The sequence below is a fragment of the Sinohyriopsis cumingii genome, chromosome 6 (genome assembly GCF_028554795.1).
Source record: "Sinohyriopsis cumingii isolate HCF-2022 chromosome 6, ASM2855479v2, whole genome shotgun sequence".
NCBI classification, from domain to species: Eukaryota; Metazoa; Mollusca; class Bivalvia; order Unionida; family Unionidae; genus Sinohyriopsis; species Sinohyriopsis cumingii.
The window spans coordinates 133,291,554-133,313,841 of NC_142966.1; the positions used below are offsets into that span (position 1 = coordinate 133,291,554).

The 22,288-nt window shown below is 36.7% G+C and overlaps 1 protein-coding gene across 5 annotated transcripts in view; it reads left to right on the forward strand.

Annotated features, from left to right (window-relative positions):
• Positions 1-1,417: 1,417 nt before the first annotated feature.
• The window catches only part of LOC149798018 (uncharacterized), a 34,799-nt gene continuing 13,928 nt past the window's right edge, over positions 1,418-22,288 (forward strand). The window contains exons 1-2 of one of the 5 annotated variants that reach the window (XM_089963086.1): positions 1,418-1,590; positions 10,652-10,862. In XM_089963086.1, coding sequence (XP_089819212.1) covers positions 1,544-1,590; positions 10,652-10,862 — 258 coding nt within the window. In that variant the 5' untranslated portion in view covers positions 1,418-1,543. Of the gene's footprint in view, positions 1,642-1,723; positions 1,876-2,590; positions 2,613-10,651; positions 10,863-22,288 lie in introns of those variants that run through there. The other 4 variants (XM_089963083.1, XM_089963087.1, XM_089963084.1 and 1 more) reach the window with 4 other exon arrangements.

A 22,288-nucleotide genomic window follows, 5' to 3' on the forward strand; every position in this document is an offset into this window, starting at 1 on the left:
TGTACCATCTTCTCTATAAGGAGTAATCCTTTCCTATCGAGTTGGTAACATATCGTTATGCAATTTTGTCATTGAGTAGCTTCCTTGCCTTGATGATGATGATGATGATGGTGGTGGTGGTGGTGGTGGTGATGACGACGACGATGATGATGATGGACACTATTTTTATTAATAGAAGTAGCGCCGTTGTTTTGATTTTGTTGTTGTTTAATAGAATAATATACAAAACCGATAAATTACAAATCCTAGCTGTGAAAACTCAGTCGTAATAGAAAACACTTCCAAGCAACTAGTGCAATATTTGTGGAGGTTCCATAAATATTTTTTTTAAAAATAGTCTTGTACTTATGCACTGAGAACTATTAGATCCGGTCGATTTCAAACTTGTTTCCATGGTAACATAAAAATGTTGACACTGAAAAATGTTAGATAACAAACGTCACGTCTAGGTTTTTGATTTAATATATGTGCAAGATTTCATGTGGATCTAACAATCGTTGTTTAATGACAGTCTAGAAACTATCTGACATGGAAGAAATTCAATGTGCCCACTTTGCAATAATGTATTAAGAGTGACATTTTAAAAAAGCAACAGAAATAACACATCAGTCCCTATCTGTTTCTCAGTTTTGTTCATAGTTTTTAACCTTGATGCTACGTGTTTCATTTTGGATTTTAATCACCGACTAGTCTATTAAATCTCAGCATCACAGACAGACAGATAAGGAAAAATGTGGCTTTAAATAAAGATAAGATATTTGGTGGCTCAACTTGCAAATACAGTGCACACTTGAAACGATTGCTAGGCTTTGATTGACTACTCTACTACTCTAAACATTTATGGATAATAAAAACAAAAGACAACGAAACAAAATATATTTCCTTTTATCCCTCACAATACGATCAAGAATATTTTTTTTTTGAATAATCCAAACTCTTTTTCATTTCCCACTTATCTTATTCAAACAGACGCAATACATACCTAACTCAATTGACTGGATGGTTGTTTTTTTTTTTTTTTTTTTTTTTGCTTTTTTGTAACATATAAAGAGCCGGGAATACTCATGCACATAACTCTAACATGTTGGAGGCCTATTATTACTCAATAAGGTACGATAGAACGGACAGGTTAGAGCGCGGACAACGTCTATTAGGGCTATCTGTAACTGAAAGGGAAGACTTGTGAGAATAGATCTGAAGACCAAAGTTGGTGACTCATTTTATGCAGTTTTAAGACAGGCAATCTTTATTATGTATATCAGTAAAAACATTTAGATGCTTATCTTACTGCCACTATTGTTCCCATTGTTTCGATCCACTTGTTCAAATAAATAGAGGGCTCTAAAATAGTTTGGTTGAAAGGTACGAGGTGAAGATAAGTAATTGGGTGAACCATTTACATCGCTCTTCGGCGAATTTGGGTTGTATTTACCCGTCGCTTACCAGTAACTCTCGGATCGACCTTCACATCGGACAACCAGGAAGTACATTATCTAATGTTGTAGTCAATATCAGCTGCCGGAAATAAATAAGTCGAGTAAACATGTCCAGGCAAAGCCGAAATTCTGTTAACAGAGGTCATTCTCAGAGGTATGTGACACTATGCATGGTTGAAGATTGTTAACCTGCCCTGATAGTTAGGTAAGTGGTTTTGATAACAACATATAGGCTGCATTCCATCCATTTGTAAGTGACAAGATGATGCGCTCTCTCTCTCTCTCTCTCTCTCTCTCTCAGCCGCGACAGCAAAGTTGGTTCAGTATCGGTCTCACAATCTAAGTGACGCGAAAGTGACGCGAATTCGACACCACTACCACCACTACTACTCCCACTGAAAAAAGGGATGGTATCCATAGTTAGTAAGTTAATGAACCAGTAAGTATAGGAGCTTTGTATTACAATAGTTTAATAATCACAATAAGTAAAAAACGGAACCAGGATTTTTCTAGTGCTACACCTGTATCAATAGGTTATTTGTTTTCATGGAGATGGCGACTCTTTCTCTCTCTCTCTCTCTCTCTCTCTCTCTCTCTGTACATTCAATCACTTGGTTTAACCTTTCTCAAAATTAGCTTAAAAATGATTTGAGTAATAAAGTTATTTTAAATTATATCTTTCACACACATACGCATATCTGCTCATACAAAAGCGAAAGTACCACACCATAGCCAGGTTGACAATCTTAAACATGCTTTTGCATATCATATACATATCTATGTCTTAGAAATATCGAAATATTATTTCTAAATGCACAAATTTCATAAATCAGTTACCACACTTCACATATTTAGGTATTAATACGATTAACAGGGCTGTAACACAACAAGGATTGTACATGAAGAGTTAGTTCCCTTTGCATTGCTTTGGCGTGTTGGTGTTGTTTTCTACATCAGCTTTATCAGAACATGTTTGGCATTATGATCAAACTGATATTGCGATACTCAAGAGAGATATGTGACTTTTGTTGATATAAGTACCCACTAGTAAGCCACAGACCAGCTTGCTTTCGTACTGTGGTGAGGGTGAGGGGTAAAAATTTATTTTCAAGTGGCATTTATGTCTTCTTTCGATGTCACACTTCCCTTCATTGTAAGGTACATTTAAAGGAACAGGTAGGTGAATGTTGTAATATTAGACTATCACTCTTTAAGTAAGAGCTTATTCTCTAATCGGTCACGTGATGTGCGGATATTAAATTTTTTATGAACGTGGTATTTTGCTGCATATAGTAAGAAATTGACAAAGATAAAGTTTTAAAAATCGTTATTTTAAGCACTATAAAGGAATGGGTAAACCAAGATTTTGGTTATTGTTAGCACGGTTATGGTTGTTTGTTGGGGTGGAATCCGGAACGTATACAACAATATCAACAATCTTCGTTGTTGGTGGTGGTGTTGATGATGATGGTCTTTTGTTTTGTCTTTAGTGCTTTTGTGTTGTTGTTTTTTTTTTCTTTTGTTGATATTCTTTTGGTCCTTTTTAGTTTGATTTGTTTTGGTGGATTCTTTGAGTCGCTATTTTTTCCACCACATTACGTTAGAAAAAGAACATTTAGCGAGCAAAATTCAGATGTCTTCAAATATGGTAGTATTACGTGCAGTTATGATATGAAATCAACTAAAACAAAACGCAAACTTGATATACTTCGCATTTTCAACTTCTGCATGTACATCACGTAGAGATATATAGGAAAGCAGAGAGATAAATCTGCATGAGGCAAAATGTAATATATGAAATTTTTTTATGTTAGGAGGCGCTGTTTAGATATTATGTACTTCTTAGAGAAAGGTGTAAGGTGAAGTTGTTTGCATTTGCAACATGCACACTGGAGAATATGTTGGCATTTTTCTATGTTTGCTACTTTCACGTACTGTGACTGAAATTTATTTGGATTTTGTACTTATGGATATTAGTCTACATGGATATTAGTCTAAAGTAGACTACTTTAATCAGTCACTAAAATAGGGAAAAGGAATCTTGCCAGACTAGAAAATAACAGTTTCGTAAAGGGAAAATAATTAATCACAAAATGTATAAAACGAATTTAAAAATTATCAGCTCTTTCATTTTCAATTTAACTCTGAAGTCCATCAAGTTAAAATGACCAAGCGGAACTAGCAGGTTTTCTTTTTCTATAAATGTACACATGAAATCGTGCCAAGCTGTACCCATCAATCATACACCAAAATACAGGAAATTAAACGTTCTTTTAACAATACCTAAGATAAACAAGGACTTATTAAACAGCCAGGACAATCAGAAAGGAAAAACGGAGATATTCTTTTTCTTTAAAATTCTAACTCTGTGCAAATAACTAAACCGTAGAATGCCACCTACAGTTGGTAAACGATAACAAAACTTTACAAGCTATAATTGTTCAGGAGGGGAGGTGCGTAAAGTAGCTAACGGTTTCAAGACGTGGCGAGAGATGTTTGTGATTTTGCAATGTTAGTGTGTGAGAGGAGGGGTGCAAACTTAAGAATCAATTTAAATGATTTATATTGTCCATAGTGCATTTCTGTTATATTCGAGAATATCGTTACGTTGCTAAATCAATAATTACACACTTTATATCACAAATGACAAGAACCATTAAAGAATTTTGTAGATTTTGTTTTATTTTATTATTTGTTTAGAATTCACTAATAAATATTACATCAGACATAATTTTTCATATACGTACCACAGCAATTGGAACCTCAAAGATTAGAGCACGTGCGTCATACAGGCTGATTCATATCAAGATCTCTGGTATAACGAAGTATTTCAGTAGATCTCGGTTTTACGTAGACTGGTCATACTGAAAAGACAACTTCATTAAACAACTTAGTTACGATAAAGACAGATAAAACTTTAATGATGAAACACCGTGATATTTTAAATACTGACGTTCCGCCACATCTGAAGCAGTTATTAATCAAAGTATCGTGGGTCCTATAGGGCTGAAGCCGTTCAGATATTGGTAAACTGTTAATTAATACATCATGTCGATATAGCCATTACAACAGGAGAGCAATGATAAAACAATCATTGCCATGGTAAACATGGTTGATATCAGGTAGACTGCATTATCACACCGATTAATTTAAACGAACAACATTTTAAATATGACCTTCTGTCCAGAAGGACTAACAGGAGCACCATTTTCAAGATGGTCACAAAACCAGTTTTCAGTGTCATTTTTTTAAAATGAAAATCCCGTGTCGTGCAGGAAGAGCAGCAAAAACAAGAATTTCACACAGGAACATCTACATATCATAAGAAGTCTTTAACAAACACCCCACCTCTAGCTTATACAATCATCCATTCAGGAGGATTAACCCAACAAGATTTGTATCATAGCTGCCTTGGCGACGGTGTTAGTTGTCTGGTGAGCACCATTGTCATTTGGAACTAACTAGAAATGATAAGAAGCCTTTTAAATAATTAAAATTCCACGACGGTATGACCCTTTGTTCAGAAGGAGGAAGAATAACAAGCTGTTCAAGAAAGTGTCTAATTGTGACCATGCTGGAAATTGAATTAGCACCATATTAGCCTAGAACCGTTATGAGGAACACATTCACGTGCAGTACTAATAGCAACTATGACAGCCTTGTTAGGTGTCCAAGTTGCACAGTTTTTATTAGGGCCAACTAAATGTCAGTATGAAATTGTATGCCAATGACTTTCTCCCAGTTAGTGTCGATAGCAAGCAACTAATATTGGACAGTGACAGACGTTGGAGACCTGATGGGTACATAGGATTATGGCATAATTGAATCTGGTGTGGAACCAATATAACTAAAAATGACTTGAGTGGAAACGTGTATATCCAGAAAGATAAATGGATTACATGTGACATATTTGAATAATGCCTTTGCGCCGTAATACTTAGGTGTTTTGAAGAATTACATCAAACTGGCATGTTTCTTATAGCATATATAATTCTATGTATACCATTAATGTTTACTAATTTTCCTCGCAGAAATATGGTAAACAAATGATGGAAAGAAGTAGCGACAGACACTTTAATTATTTTAGAACTTACATATGTATACAAATTTAGAAACTATCCATATATTGTGACCAGGCCATGTTTACGCGAAACTCCGCGACTTGAATGTTATCTCAAGCTGACATTTTGGTTATGTAATGAACTTTGCAAATCGAATACGAATTTTACAAAAGTTGAATAATTTGTCTGACGAGCAATCTTTAAAACGGAAGAAATCAGGTACAACGTTTTGACATTCATTTTATGTTAGTCGTTTTCTTCGTTATGACGTATGTAGACATTGAGTAGAGGCAGCGTAACCGTGGAAGCTAATGTGGGCATTACGTATTAAACTGGAAGAAACTGTTTACAGAAAATGACCAGGTTAGAAATGCGACTTAGTTACAGTAAGTAAGAACGTTTATTGCCAGGCGCATTTACTTTCTATGCATGCTAGAGTCCTGAAACTGGTCATACAGTAAGAAAGCTTGAGTAATTTAGTGATGGAATACAAACTGTAATTATGAATTTGGTTATGAACTAAACATAAGTGTAGGTCATGAAGCATGACAATAATGGATAAATAGAAATGAAGTGGCACTCCTGAAAATGAGGAATTCATGGAGGAATTAAACTCATGCTTACTGGCTTGCATAACATCTTCAGTGAAGCTAATGCACTGCTTTCAAAAAGTTACAATTTTGTATGAAAGTAGTTTAATTGGAAATTAAGATCACACGAGGTGAGTTTTAAGAATGTGAAATTAGATATGTTATGCATGAAACTGTCCAGGTGTCAACCATCGGTGAACAACAGAGCATGTGAAGCAACCTGCAGGTAATTGTATATTTTGCATTTAGCTAGGATAGAAGAGCTTGAAATATATTCACAATCTGTAAAACAATATACATAAATAAATATAGCAAATATAAAGTGACATTAGGAATTCTGGAATATGTTACGCCTCATTTGCATAACCATGTGGCTATCGAAGCATTCTGGGGGCCCCGAGTGGCCGAGTGGTCTAAAGCGCTCTTCGTTACGGATCACTGCCATCTCACCTCTGTCTGCGTTGGTTCGAGTCTCGGATTCGGCCAATGTGGATATGTGAGAAAGCTTGCCAGTAGCTTCCTGTGGGTCGGTGGTTCTTTCCGGGGTTTTCCCACCATTAATACTGGCCGCCATGTATAGCCTATCGTGTGCTGAAAAATGGCGTTAAAGCCTACAACAACAACATCGAAGCATTCTGGTGTACTAGTACCTTGCTCACATTATTATGATGGAACTAAACTCCTACAGTAATTCACTTATATCCAGCTTACTACCAGAGTAACGTTAATGAATTATGTAGAGATTCAGTATTTGACCGTTGGCAGATGCGAATTTGCCTGATGGACGTGGCCTGGTTCCTGAAGTAGAAAAGCCCTCCATGATGTGATGATATGAGTCACAGATTGGCATATTATTCAGGCATTGTTCACCATCAGCGGTAATACTGTTTGAGTTTTTATTGTTATTTTGATAGTATCCTTATATGTTGCTGAAGTCAGATATTATAAGAACTTATATGAAGGAACTCCTTTCAGAATTTTGTGATTCTTTCTACAGATCAAGGATATTACTTAAAATTGCAAAACATTCATGTCTAGCAAAATTAGCTTTAGCAATTAAAAGAGTTTTTCTCAAGCTCAGTCCATTCTCAAAGTTTCCAAAAGTGACTTTTAGGGGAATAAAGTTTTGAAATATTTTTGTGCATCTAAAAGACACGCTTGATTTTAATCATAGTGAACTTCATCTTTATGTTCATGACCGTCAACAGTTGGAATGTAGACATAGCAACTCTTAATTTTTCACACAGTACAAATGTTTGTGGATTTCGTACTTGCTACAAACAGTGTATTTAAGGTATTGTAATTCTGTATTTTAAAATAACAGGTTGCATTTCCAGGTGCAAGAAACGTAGGGTCAGTGAAAAACAACGTATTGATACCCATGAAAATAATTAAATTCAGAGAGCCTTGAAAGTTTTCGTTTTAACAATGCCATCCAAATATCTTATGGTTTTTTTCTGGTGATAAAACCAGGGAACGGATTTGTAGATTTAAAACAACAAATGCAAAAATTAGAAAATGGACTTTTTCCGGGTATGGTCTTGTTACATTAGAGTCACATAGTTGAAACATCGGTGTACCTACTATCACTATTCAGTACTTATCAGGCAATGATAGTAGGGCGAGAACCATTCCTATGTTATTTGCCTTTATAATATAAAATACCTTTCCAACAAAAAAATGTAAAACGCATAACACTTTCTATCTAATGATAAATTCTGTAAAAATCCCCATCAGTTTTTCTCGAGAATACTTTTTGTTTGAAAAAACGAAAACCTAATATTACAGTAAGAAATTGCAGTCATTATTTTTCATTGCACTAGATCATGGTTTTGGGCTTTTACATTTACTTCAGTGTGCTTTAGTTTTCAGTTTTCAAAGAATGTCAGTTAGTTACTTGCGTCATAACTTTGAGAGAAATAGTCCTTGCTCATTTATGTTGCCATGCGTATCATAGGATACTGCCTTGTTCACAGTTATCATTTACCGCAAATATTCGTGTGAAGCTTATCTGAAATTGAATCTGATCTAAAAACTTAAAACTACGAACAAGTTGGACACGGTGGTGTTGTGCCCTTCCCTAGTACATTAAACAACAGTAGCGAGTGAACAAAACCAGAAGTAATGATCTTTGATTTTTGAACAAGGTAAAAATGGCAGCTAGATGGTAATCAAACCCCAGTTTCTGGCTGCAAACGATGTCATTAAAAATGTGAGGCATCGTAATACCTCAGCCTAAACGTCATACTGTGGGTGTTCTTGACAACTCCACTGAATACGCCAAGGCATTAAACTGTATTGAGGTTCGGAAATGCCATCAAAAACAATTAAAACAGATACCAATAATGATCCTCAAGAAACTGCAATTTGCAATTTGCTTCTGACATTAATCATTTTATGATATCCACACCGCACCTCAGAAACTAAGAAACACGATGTGAGTAATGGGCAGTAATATTACCAATTTCATCAGCTGTACGATTCAGATAATTCATGTGAGACACTATGTAAAAAGAACATGAAAACAAAATCACAGGAAACAATATATTGAAATTTAAAAGGATGCAACGAACAAGAGGTCTTTGTTGAAATTCAAAATGCAGCGTGCCTCTGAAAGTTTAGAAATTCTTGCCACCGAAACGAGTTTTTTTTAGAATAAAGGATCATTAGGTAAAGCTGGGATCATATATCATTATATTTCTTTGACTTGAGAAGGAAAGAAACCATGATTTTATTTGAATTATATGTAAAATCATCACCACCTCTATCAGATGCACCAAGAGGGGCGATATAAAAATTTCAAGTGTGTTGGCACGATCCACATCCAAAGAGCAATCTTTGACTCGAGTTTCATGTGTCTAACTTTAAGGATGAAGGATGGCTTCAAGAGCATTAAATACGTACGTACGTACGTTCGTCCGTACATGCCTATACACAACTGTTTCACCATACTTGCTCCTTTCTTTGAAGTGCGGGAATAAATACAGAACTACAAACGAGAATTATGTTTGCAAAACCTATAAACTCACGCTTACCCCTCCATCCCAAAGTCTGAGCAAGTTTCCTAGGTCCCAGGTGGTAAAGACTTTCCCATGGGCAGATGTTAGTAAGGTATCTGCACTTGTCCTTTTCATGCCCAATAAGTATGTATGTAATTATACGGTGCGTATCTCGATAGTTTCCAACTTATTACCCTGGGGCCAAGTCTAGTAAAGGGTAGGGACGGTAGGGACAATTCAGGAGTGTTGATATGGTAGGGTATGGAACCTAACAGTTTTCAAGTCACAAAGGCTGAGTCTCCGGGTATAGGGATATATCCCTGGGTCATTGTCATTTACATGTTTGAATTTGTATATGCCCGATAAACGTATGCATAGGTATAGCGTGGGGATCATATTATTTTATATTTTATCGTTCTCTGAAAGCGCTTGGATAACAACGCGCCATTGATTTGCACATTCGTCTTATACAGAGATAACATACTTTGCAGAAATCGAGATTAGTCAACAGATAAACTACATATGCTTCACAATAATCGTCACGAAAGAAAACTTGAAGTTTGTGTTTATTAACCGCAGTTACCTATTGTTACTAGAACCCAAGGTTTGAACCTCTTAGATCAATGAGGTAAAGATTATCCCAGAAGTAAATGTTATTTAGGTATATGTATCGTTTTCGCAAGCCCGTCAGGTAGTAACTTGGCTATATGTGTTTATACAACATGTATCTCCGCGCTTACCCGTTATGACTTAAAACTCGACGTTTGAGCCTGGTGGTCAAGACTACGCCAGGGATATATATGTGCTTGGTATGTGTATTAGACTTTTCAAGCCCATCAAAATTATAGGGTGGATATCTTATAGTCTTAGAGTTATGACCATGGAGCTAAGTTCTTTCTGGTAAGGGTGGATCCAGTAGCTAATTTTAGTTGTATGGATGCATTTGTTCTTTTGATGCCTAGTAAGTGCATGCATGCTGGGGGGGGGGGGGGGGGTGAGGAGGGCTGAACCAATACCTAAGTCTCTTGAAATAGGGAATGTCCTTGAAAATCGAAGTCAGCTGCATGTAGAAATGTGTTATTTAATGTCTTGTATGATTACATTGTGATGAACTGAATAGTGTCCATGTTACGATCGAAGAGCTATGTTCTTGGGATATGGATATAACTTTGGGTATTATCCATGAGTCCCAGTCTGGCATCATATATGCAACTTCAGCGAAGACATACAACTCAGGAATTATTTTGAAATTTATGTGAAATCAACCTAACATTCTAGCTCCATTTTCAGGGTCGTGATAAAATTTCAAAAGTGTTGGCACAATCTATACTGATGTGATTATCATTTAACCAAGTTGTAGGCGTTTTGCTTTCAAAGTGTTGAGGAATTTAGGAATATTACAAATGTACGACCGTATATACGCATGCGCGTAATAACAGTAGGACGGACTGTATCGCAGTATCCCTGTGCCTCTTTAGCGAGGTCATAATGAACTAGAATTAATAATGGATGCGCCATAAAAACTACTGCCATAAAAGCTATTGTACAATACTTTTACAATTCAGGTCTGGTTTAGCAAAAGCAAATCAGAGGATTCATAAGGAAAACAATACTTCCATGGAACCCAAACAAAGCTCGCGGTCAAGAACTCTCATGGATAGCATTAAAGGTTTCCAGGCTGCAGAAAATGCCGCATCAAACATGAAAGAATTTCTAAGGGCCCTTGGAGATATTCAAAGCATCGACATCGATAAACTGAAGACACAGTTTTTTCAGGTATATAGCTAGCTAGCCAAGTAACTATAAAACAATAAAATAATACTTCAATGTACATATGTATTATTATTTAATGTATGTTTTTGTGTTGTTGATGTTTTGTCTTTTACAAAGTATAATATTTGAAACGGAAGCTGCGATGTCATTTTGCCAAAGGTGATATTGGTGGCTTTTGGATTTTATTATTAAAATTTAGCAAGATTTTTGGCTATTTATATATTTGCCTAAACCTGCATTCATTATATTTTAATTTTTGTTATTTGTCGAAATTGGATAACCAAAACAAATCATGTTGTAATTAGTATAAACCGATTAGCTGTTCATTTCTGCCAACTTGTTCATAAATGCCAAGATATATGCAAAATACTTTGTTCTAGACTATATTTACTACGGTTCGCTTGTTGAAACTTCTTCTGGAATGGCACGTTATCAACATGGGATTTATTATTCACGTTCATCGATTATATTAATAAGAGAATCTGGAACCGTACCCACTGGGAAAAGGCTTCCAAACTGATGTTAAATGAGTTCTTTTATTTTGAAAATATATGTTTCCCTGAACTTGTATCAAACATGGCTTTCAAAAGAACCCAACCTTTACAATGAATCCCTAATATAATTCGACAATTTAGAAGAAAAAAAAAACATATAGAACTGTAAAATATTTTATGTTAAATGATTGATGGCCCAAACACTTCATAGCTGGTTTTGTTTTGCAAGTTTACAAATAATAATAATTCAAGGTAACGTTAGTACTTAGAAAATACAAACTTGCAAATATTTTATTCCGTTCTCCTAAGTCAGATTCAAAAGCTTATTTGCATGATAAGTATCTCTGTCATATGTCTAACATAATGTGTTACCTATTTTTCATCAGTAGGTGCACTTTGGAAAACAAAAAGCGATAGCATTAATAGAAACAGCGTTACTGTCTGCCCGTGTTCATGTGAGCGCAGAGAGCAGCACAGATCAGGTTTACAATCGCGATGGCAAGCTGCGTCAACAGACAGAAATAACACAATGACAACAATAATACCCAGTAGTGCTGCCAAAACATTTTTTGCATGCACTTTCATCATCCCTGCCAGCTGCTCTAGGTGCTTTTCTATGCATCATCTTGCGTTGCTGAAATCACTTTACATGTGCAGCCTTTTGAGGTATCCCTCCTATATCGTCGGCGATCTTTGTTGATACTCGCGTTCCAACTCTATATCTACAATGCAGTCTTATATCTCTTTGAGCAACGCATCGTCATCCGCTTCGATCAGATTTCTGCCTTCTACGACTAGGCCTTAGTTTTAGCGCTGCATCTTCAGATCATGAAACAGATGAAATCGGTATCTTCCAGCTAGTTTCTATCAGCCAGGATGTCTGCTCAAGCTGTGGTGATCCGCTTTCGGGAGTCGGGGTTTTCTTATCCTGCTGCTGACCTCGAAACACATTAAGATGCAAAGCTCAATACGATCACAAATCACATACATGAAGCATTATACGACAAAATCATCTATGCTGAGGAGTTCGCGATTATCCTAGATAACTAGAAAATCAGCCACGAACAACACAGTGCTGCCTAACATGCACTAGGCACTCGATAGAACGACTATAGACGCAGTGACAAATATGAAGCTTATAGCTCGTGGAGTTGTTGTCATGAAAATACTCGATGGAGATTCATTCCAGCACTTGCATTGTTTCTCTTCACCATGCACTTCTGCAACTGCACCACCGTCGCCATATTCGCCAGCTAACAAACTAAATTAAAAGCAAGGGCTATTTCTTTGTTTCTTTGTTTCCTTGCTTTGAACTCGTTTAGTCACAGCCGTTTAACAAGAATGGTTAGCACCATGATCTTGGTAAACTCGTACAACGGATATGTGTCCGTTTTGGCGGCCCTGTCCATGACCTAACCACAGTAATTTGTACCCCCCTATCCTTACATATCCTCACTATGGCTTGATGACCATCTTTTGAGGTCTCACTCATGGCTAGTCAGTAGTACCCATATCCTTGCGAATCCGTAAGACAGTCTCACGCAAAAGATAGGTGGCTTCGCGTATTATCAACTTAAGGTCCTGCTCACTGAACAGCTTCACAACAGACATGTTGTTGCCGACGACTGCCGTGTCAACGCCTCAGTCAATGTATAAATCTACATTAACTCTGAGACCTATTTCGGCGGCCTCTACCAAAGATGAATTAAATTCGTCGGCTTTTCATTCAAGGCAAAGACACACAATGGCCTCTTGGTCGTTTTTGGCGGCCAGATTTACAGATTATTTAAAGTCGTTGTAACCCAATGATTTGTATCTTTGCCCATAGGCTTGTTAGACTGTTTTGCGGCCTAAACCATGGCACTGTCTTAATACTTTATAAGTTAGCTTTTCAACGCCATACTATATACCTATTATATCGTTGTGTGGTAGCTCGAAGTTGATGTGCTGATCTAAATCAATTTAGTCTCCAAAACAACAGATTAAATATGTTATAGCTGTCGCTTGGCTTGTGCCAGTAAAGCGTCTCTAGAGTTCCGGGCAAAAAACCTTCAGCCGGTTATTTGAGATAGGCGGTTTTTTAGGCATGCCCGTAAATTTTTTTTTCGCTGCGAGTTCAGCAGTGGAAGCGGGCGCATTGGCAACGCGAACATCTTTTGCTCGTTGAATGGGGTGACAAAGGGAAGTGGAAGGCTCAGCGGACGACAACGCTTCCTCTCCACCCTCCCATCGGTTATACTCTGTTCACACCCTCTGCAAGGAACTTGTGAAAAAAGCACACAAAATTGGAAATATGCCAACAAGTGATGCAGTGCAAGGAAATCCAGATTTGCTCTTTTGCTGTGCTAAAGTAAAAGGGTTTGTGTACTTTAGCTAATGGTCCAGCGGTTGAAGATAGTGCCCCTTAAACATGACGTTTTGCAGTCCTCGTATATATTTATAGTATAGATATGAGTATTTAACTTTTTAATTGTGTATGTTTTGTCAAATGGAACTTTGAACTAATTATTAATAAATTAAAGTTGACATAGCCAGTAAACACGATGCCGTGACTGTGATAGTTGTTCATATATGTCTTTGAGATAGTTCGATCATCAACCATGTTCTAGTTCCAGAAAGAAAAAACAAACACTGCGTACAACTAGTCGCCCGGGTGCTGCAAGGCTCGAAATTAACGCTAATCAGCTAACCCCCATTTTATGCCTTTGCGAGAGGATCACTAAAACTGCAGCCGTCAACTCAAGGAATCAGTATTTATAGTCTTAATTATCGGATGATCTTATAATTCCCGCATCATTTGTTTTTACTTAATAAAGAAATTATTCACCAAGAAACAACCTTATGTACGATTGATCACACTTAATGAAGGTAATTCCCCTATTACGTGTCATAACATTCACCTGAAGTAATAAAAGAATTAAAATATACTAAAATGCCGATTCCGATATTGTTATTACTTCTTTCCCATACATATACATTGTGCCGATAATCGAGCTTGAAATTTTGCACACGTGCTGTTCGTGTGATTGAGTGAGAAATAGAGGGGGAGAAACATTTGTTATATCAAGAATTTCCTTCAAATGAAATACACGGTTAAAATCAAATATATAAAAATAAATTGCCATCTCATTTATTAAAAATAATGGGTGATAATAATGGATAATATCACAAAATAGATGTATTATTGGTCTTTAAATTATGTATAAAAATATGATGCAGCAAAGATGAATACTTTTGTATAATATTCTGATCCAAAGTGTGCCATAAGATTTGTTTCTCAACTCCCAACCTTCTCAACTATTGTTACGTGTTCCTTTTCTAAATATCAAAAAATAATTGTTTCCAGCTTTCTTCGTATTTGTGTATGAACATGCTCGCTTTGTGATGCGTCTTAAAAGTTATTCCATTTACAGACTTGAAAAATGGTGAACACAATGAATATCTTACCAGTCGCTGTTCATGTCCTGTAGAAACACCCAAAGATTTACAGCAACCAAGCGCGCTAAGGCGATTTATTAAAAATGTTTCGAAAAATCATAATGGCAAAAGTTGTCACATGCACACATCTTATCCATCATCTACAGTGCATATATCGTATGTGTGTGTGACTTTTTTTTATTTCATTCAAGACGCAATATCTCTCTGTCTCTCTATCTCATCTACAATTTGTAATTTCGTGATTACTTGTGAACGCATATTAAATAGAAACATCAGCGTATGTTATCTATCTACATCGTCTGTATATGTGGGTTTTATTTATTTCATCCAACAAGCAGCTCTCTCTCTCTCTCTCTCTCTCTCACACACACACACACACACACACACACACACACACTTTCACTTAGAGACACAATTCACGAGGATGCGACAAAGTGGTTAAGCATTTACTTTTTATTATATCAAAGCAGGTGAGAAAAGCAAATAGCATGAATATTAGATCCAGAGTGTAAAGCAAAAGTTTCTTAACATATTACTGTACATGTAATAAAGGTACGTGCTTCCTGGATCTGCGCTTGGTTTGTGAAAATTTTCAATTTATATGTATGCAGCAAGTGAAATGAGAGCACGATCATACTGTGTATTTTTTTTTTATAAATTGTACTGAAAATTTTAATATTGATTGTCTTATAATTGCCACATCATTCTTACGATTACGTCATTCCTACAACCTTTGTTCGCCAAAACACGACATTGACTGCGAACGGTAATTTGTTCCGCGAGAATTATTGATGTGCGAAAATACACGACTTTGGAATATTCGTATCCAACACCTATGTATGATGAAGGATATTTTTCACACATTCCTAAATGAATAATATAGGTTGAGTTTAACTTGATGTATTGTGAATATCGTCAAAGTAACATTAATATACTATACTGTGTACAAGTTGTGTCCTAATGAAATCTTGATCAACGATTCAAATGTGATTAAGCAAAAAATAGTCCACCATTGATGTTACAATTAAAAGAGACAATAAAAATAATGACATAGTCATCGATTCAGAACCAACCTTGATTTTCCTTTGATAAATAATATCGAGAAGATGATTTTAAAAAAGAAAATGACAATGACAATTCGACCTGAAACTGACTGCATAATCTGAACTGGTGTCAAGAAGTACAAACGTCTTGTTTGAGAAACACTAACTACAATCGCTGCTGGTTTGAGGATGTTACTGTGCAGCAATTTAATATTTATCTGAAATTATTGTGAAAAGATAATCATCTGACGGAAATCAGAGAAACTTTGTGCACTTTGATCACAGAGGGTCATGTAATAAAAGGACATTGGATATAAATTGTGCCACTTTTGATCTTCCCGTGTCGCATGGTTGTTATTAAGTAAAAATGTATTCATTTACGTCACAACAACTGGGTGGCACATTGTAGAAATAACATTAAAAATTAAAAAGTGCGGGTCTCGTATTGATAATTGAAACATTGTTGTTATTTTCAGCATTTATCATTTTATAAGTCTTACATTTAGTTTTATGTTCGTCAGCCAAAGCCTTGCCAATTGGAAAGTATTGCTACGATTTACCTCCAAGACTTTTTCCACAGAAAAACTAGCTTAGGCCTGTCCAGACCGCGTCTACCTAATGAATCTGCAGATATCAGTCTGGCGAAAAGTACAAAAGATACGTTCCCTTGTGGTTGTTCGCATCAAGTGGATACATTTTTAAATCATGCCTTGAGCAAGTCTTGATATCATCAAGATATATAACGTCATAATGTGCATGACGTAAAAGAGGCGTTTGATTTGTACAGAACTAAACTGTTCTTACTGCTTTCTTTCTGACTGATATACATTTGACTTTTCTTCAGCTAAAAAGCGTAAATAGGAGTTCTTTGAGTTCATGATTAACTTTAGTTAGTCTTAGTTAATAATACAGCCTAGCTCCCAAAATTTGTTGCTATTGATGTTGTTATAGTTGTTTTGTGTTTCGTTACCTATGTCCTGGTTTGCCATCCATTGTATGACTATGAAAGCCGAAGCGGGCCGGATGACTCAGGCTAGAGAGTCAATTAATTCTACTTGCATCGGAAAGAGATGAGTATCCTCCGACTTAGTCTCGGCCTGCCCAGACCGTATCTGCATATAGTATATGCATATATCATTATGGAGAATGTGTGATACAAATATCAAATATAGGACCATTTCAGAATGCTTACATCAAGCGGATAAATTTTGATCCCATCCCTTGTGAAAGTGTTGAGATTATCAAATATATGACGTCATAATTACGTTACACTAATATACATGAGTAGTAAATGGGGGCACCCTAGCGTCATGGGGAATTAGCATTACAAGACCCCTTGGGCAACTCTAGCGTCAAGGGAAAATTAACATGGAGAAAAATCGTGGGTCAGATTAGCGTCAAGGGAAATTAACATGGAGAAAAATCGTGGGACAATCTAGCGTCAAGGGGAATTTAACATGGGAATAAATCGTGGGACTGTCTAGCGTCAAGGGGAATTGAACATGGAGAAAAATCGTGGGACTGTCTAGCGTCAAGGGGAATTTAACATATGGAAATTGAACATGGTGGGTCTGTATAGCGTCAAGGGGAATTGAACATGGTGGGATTGTCTAGGGACAATGATGGTAGAGGGTCAAACACATCAGAGACAGAAACATACATACACTAGTACAAGCGTGAGATTTATATATAAAGCATTACCAAGACCTGAAATCTTGCTGGGGTGTTCAAAAATTTGCATAATTGTAATGATGCTATAAATAGCTATAATCAAGGAAATGTTCAACGACAAAATGGATGTGACTAAAAGTAACCCTAAAATGACGAAATTGTCCCAGAATTTAAAGGAAAATAAACATATCCCCGAAAATTAAGTTACAATGGTTTAGACTAAAATGGATAAAATTAGTAACTACTTACAATATCAACTTCTGTGACGATCGTGGATAAATACGTATGTATCTATAATCAGCTGAAATTCCTATGAAATCCCACTATCTATTTATAGCTCCAACTTGTGGGTTTTTCCTTTGGAAAATCCCACTATCTTTTTATAGCCTCAGCTTGAGTGACGTTCCTGTTTATGAATTCTAGTATATATGTATAGCTACAAAATGTGGAAATCCCCAAGTCGATATTTATAGTCTCAAAATTTCCAGCGTCAGTGACGTCACTGTACTGAACACTAGGGGATAAATGGCAACAGTGTTGCAAGTGGCTGACCTGAATACGCGCTACTGTAGGTAGGTAGGTAGAGTGTATCTGATAGGGATAAAGTGAGTTTTATAGGGACAAACAGAGACCAATACACACACACACACACACACACACAACATACGCGCGCAGACTCACACACACACACACACACACACACACACACAGAGGGAAGAGGAAAAAACAAACCCCAAAATATACTATCCACACTCGGGAGGAAGAAAAAAAACAACCAAATATACGATCTACACAACGTACGCGAACAAACACACACACACACAACATACGCGCGCAGACTCAAACACACACACACACACACACAGAGGGAAGAGGAAAAAACAAACCCCAAATATACTATCCACAATCGGGAGGAAGAAAAATAAACAACCAAATATACGATCTACACAACGTACGCGAACAAACACACACACACACACACACACACGCACAACATACGCGAACACACACACACATACACACACACACACACACACACACAGAGGGAAGAGGAAAAAACAAACCCCAAATATACTATCAACACAGAAGGGAGATAATACAAACCCCAAATAAACTATCCACACAAACGTACGCGAACGCATACAAACCCGAAATATACTATCAACACAGAAGGGAGATAATACAAACCCCAAATAAACTATCCACACAAACGTACGCGAACGCATACAAACCCCAAATATACTATCAACACAGAAGGAGATAATACAAACCCCAAATAAACTATCCACACAAACGTACGCGAACGCATACAAACCCAAAATATACTATCCACACAACGTCGCTAACGCATACAAACTCCAAATATGCTATCCACACTCGGGAGGAAGAAGAAAAAACAACCAAATATACGATCTACACAACGTACGCGAACACACACACACACACACACACAGAGGGAAGAGGAAAAAACAAACCCCAAATATACTATCAACACAGAAGGGAGATAATACAAACCCCAAATAAACTATCCACACAAGCGTACTCGAACGCATACAAACCCCAAATACACTATCAACACAGAAGGGAGATAATACAATCCCCAAATAAGCTATCCACACAAACGTACGCGAACGCATACAAACCCCAAATACACTATCAACACAGAAGGGAGATAATACAAACCCCAAATAAACTATCCACACAAACGTACGCGAACGCATACAAACCCCAAATATACTATCCACACAACGTCGCTAACGCATACAAACCGCAAATATACTATCCACACTCGGGAGGAAGAAGAAGAAAAACAACCAAATATGCGATCTACACAACGTACGCGAACACACACACACACACACATACACACACACACACACACACGCACACCACAGAGGGAAGAAGAAGAAAACCATTATACACTATCCACACGCAGTGAAGAAATAACCCTTTATATATACTATCAACAGAGAGTGAAGAAAATAACCCATTATATTCCATCAACACAGAGTGAAGAAGAAAAAGTTTTTTGAAAGCACCTAAGCCCTCACCTGCAATGACCAACTCTGCCAAACACCTACACCCCACCCACCCCCACTCCCAACACTACAAAACCCATTTAACCCGTTATTTTATGGCATCAGTGTGTGATTTAGGAAACATCAAGACACAAAATGATGGACGAATAGACTGACTATTGTTTACGGACTTGCATGCCTAAAGAGCGTGCGTGAAGGAAAACATCCTTCCATTTCAATTCTAACTAAAACATGATCCAGAGGGATAGAGAGAGGTGAAAGAGCACAATTTCATAAAGTGTGAGTAAAAACAAAACACGCCATCCTTATTATACAATGTCAAGACCAAGAGACACTTACGTTTTCTTTCTGGTCTATTCTCTTTTAGAAGGTAGTATGAAATTTCACATCAGGGCCAACGCATCGGCTCACATTGTCAATTTTTCCATTTCCATGTTTTTACTGGCACAAGTTCTTCATCATCTTCAATTTCTTCTTCTTCTGAATCCCTCTTCTCTGTTTCGTCTTGTTTTTGTTTCTTCTCTTTTCTCGTAGGGCACTCTGAATTCCAGTGTCCTTTCTCCTGACAACGATATTAGGTATCTTGACTTTTGTCTCTCTTTCTTAGACGAAGCAGGTATTCTGGAGACAAATACCCATTTACCGTTGCAGATATAGCAAACTTCATTAGCACTTACACACTTTCGTATGACTCTCATCAAATCAACGACCAAAAGAGTAAGTTTTGTTGCCACTTTCGCATGTGAATTATGCTTTCGTATGACTTTTAGCAAATATTTGACCAGCAGGTCGATCTGTGCTGACTCTTCCATCTTCTTGATCGTTTGAGAGCGGAATGAATACTCTGACGCTAAGACACTCTCCTTATATACATGGACCTGCTGCGTATGAAACCTAGTCAAATGTAATTTTGCAATAAGATGAAACGATTTCATTGAGGAAGTAAAAAGCAATGATGTACCGTATCGCCTCACACAAAACCTGAAGTTTTAGTTCAAATCCGTGTCAGCGATTTCGAAGACGACATAACTGAGCTTTAATCAATGCTCTCCAATTATGACACAAAACCACGAGTCCTGATTCACGCCAAAAGAAATTTCGTTCGGTCCATAAAAAATAGTATCACATCTGAGAAACGCAAAAACGAACTTCCAGAAAACTGAGAAAGACGGCTTACACCTACAACGTAAATGTGTGAGTTCAAGTAGTGCGTAAAACTTAGTCAAATTAGATTTTTATAGTCAAGACGAAACGATCTCTTTTCGAACAAGAAAGCAGACACCAAGCGACAATGGCGATCCGTGTCACACAACACTTTTCAAAATGTATATTATCAGAGGTTTGTTCTAGCGATCTGCACGGTTAAATTAAATGTTGATGTATTTTGCAATAAGACGGACACAATTTCCATGGGATCGCCCATGGTACGATTGTTCGTGCATTAGTTTAATTTTTAAAAATATTTTTTTATATAAATCGCCTATAGGATAGACCCAGTAAAGCATGGCCATTCTCGTCACTGTCTGAATAGCTACTTAAGTCAATTCGAAGCGAACGCGGTAAGAAAATAAGTATAGCCAATGAAATGGCTTACAACGGGTGATGCATTGTTTTGTTCTAGGGCTGTGTGGCATAATAATCCCTATGTTCTTGCGTTGTTACCATTACAGTGCAGACAGACTGAAATGTGAACTTACAAGCCCTCTTTGTGTGTGTTGTACCATTTCCTCTTACCACATCAAAATACTGAGCGTCACAGTATTGGTTCGCGTTTTCAAGCTGACCATTTTTTTATATCTCACTTAAACATTTCGACATAAACACTCACATCGGTAGAGTCAGAACAGACGTGTTACAGTATTGAGGGGCATGTTATCTTTTCTTTTTCAAACTAATAAATTTGGGGTTTGTATGAAGTAAAGAACCGAAAGTACAGTGAAACTCAAGGATGATGACCCAATCTGTCTGTCTATTGATGCGTGTATTTACTTAAGAAGAAATATGACCTCTAAAACACAAAGAGATACGGCAAGCATGATTAGATTAAACACAACGATGTTTTCCTTCACGCCCGTGTAATTTAGAGTTTCAATCGTCTTTGAAGACAAACTTGGTCTCCTTTTGTAGGGCTTGAAATAATAAAAAAACTGAAAAATCTTAAGCACTTTGCTATAGATAATTTCATCAACAGACCAAACAACATAAATACCGTTACAACAATAGAAAGCCTTAAATCTTCTATCAAAAAGAAATGCATGAAAAAAATTAAAGATTAACGATAACTAACCAATGAAACCGAATTTAACAAAGGCAATAACATGTGAAGAAATGCCTCTCACTTTGGAAAGGTAGGAGAATGTACTCTGTCATGCACCGTCAACTTGAAAAAAATTATAAACAGAGAGAAACCTGAATTCAAAATTCAGTTGTTTCTTTTTCTTCAAAATTATTTCGTTTCTTTTTTCTTTTTTTTTTTTTTTGGAACAAATCTAAGCACTAATATAGAGTGGAAAAGGGAAAATGCACATACAAGCTTTGATATTTCTGAAAAAAGGAGGGGATATTCCTAACGTTCATAACCACCTATATATGTTTGGACTTGTCTGTGACTTATCCACAAAACAAGATATACATATTTCTGGTCAAGCTGCAAGTGTGTGCGTGTTTTTGAAAATGGTAAAAATTGGATATACAATTTTCTCGTGACACTTATAAAGTGAAGAGTCTGTTGTTCGTTTCCGTCG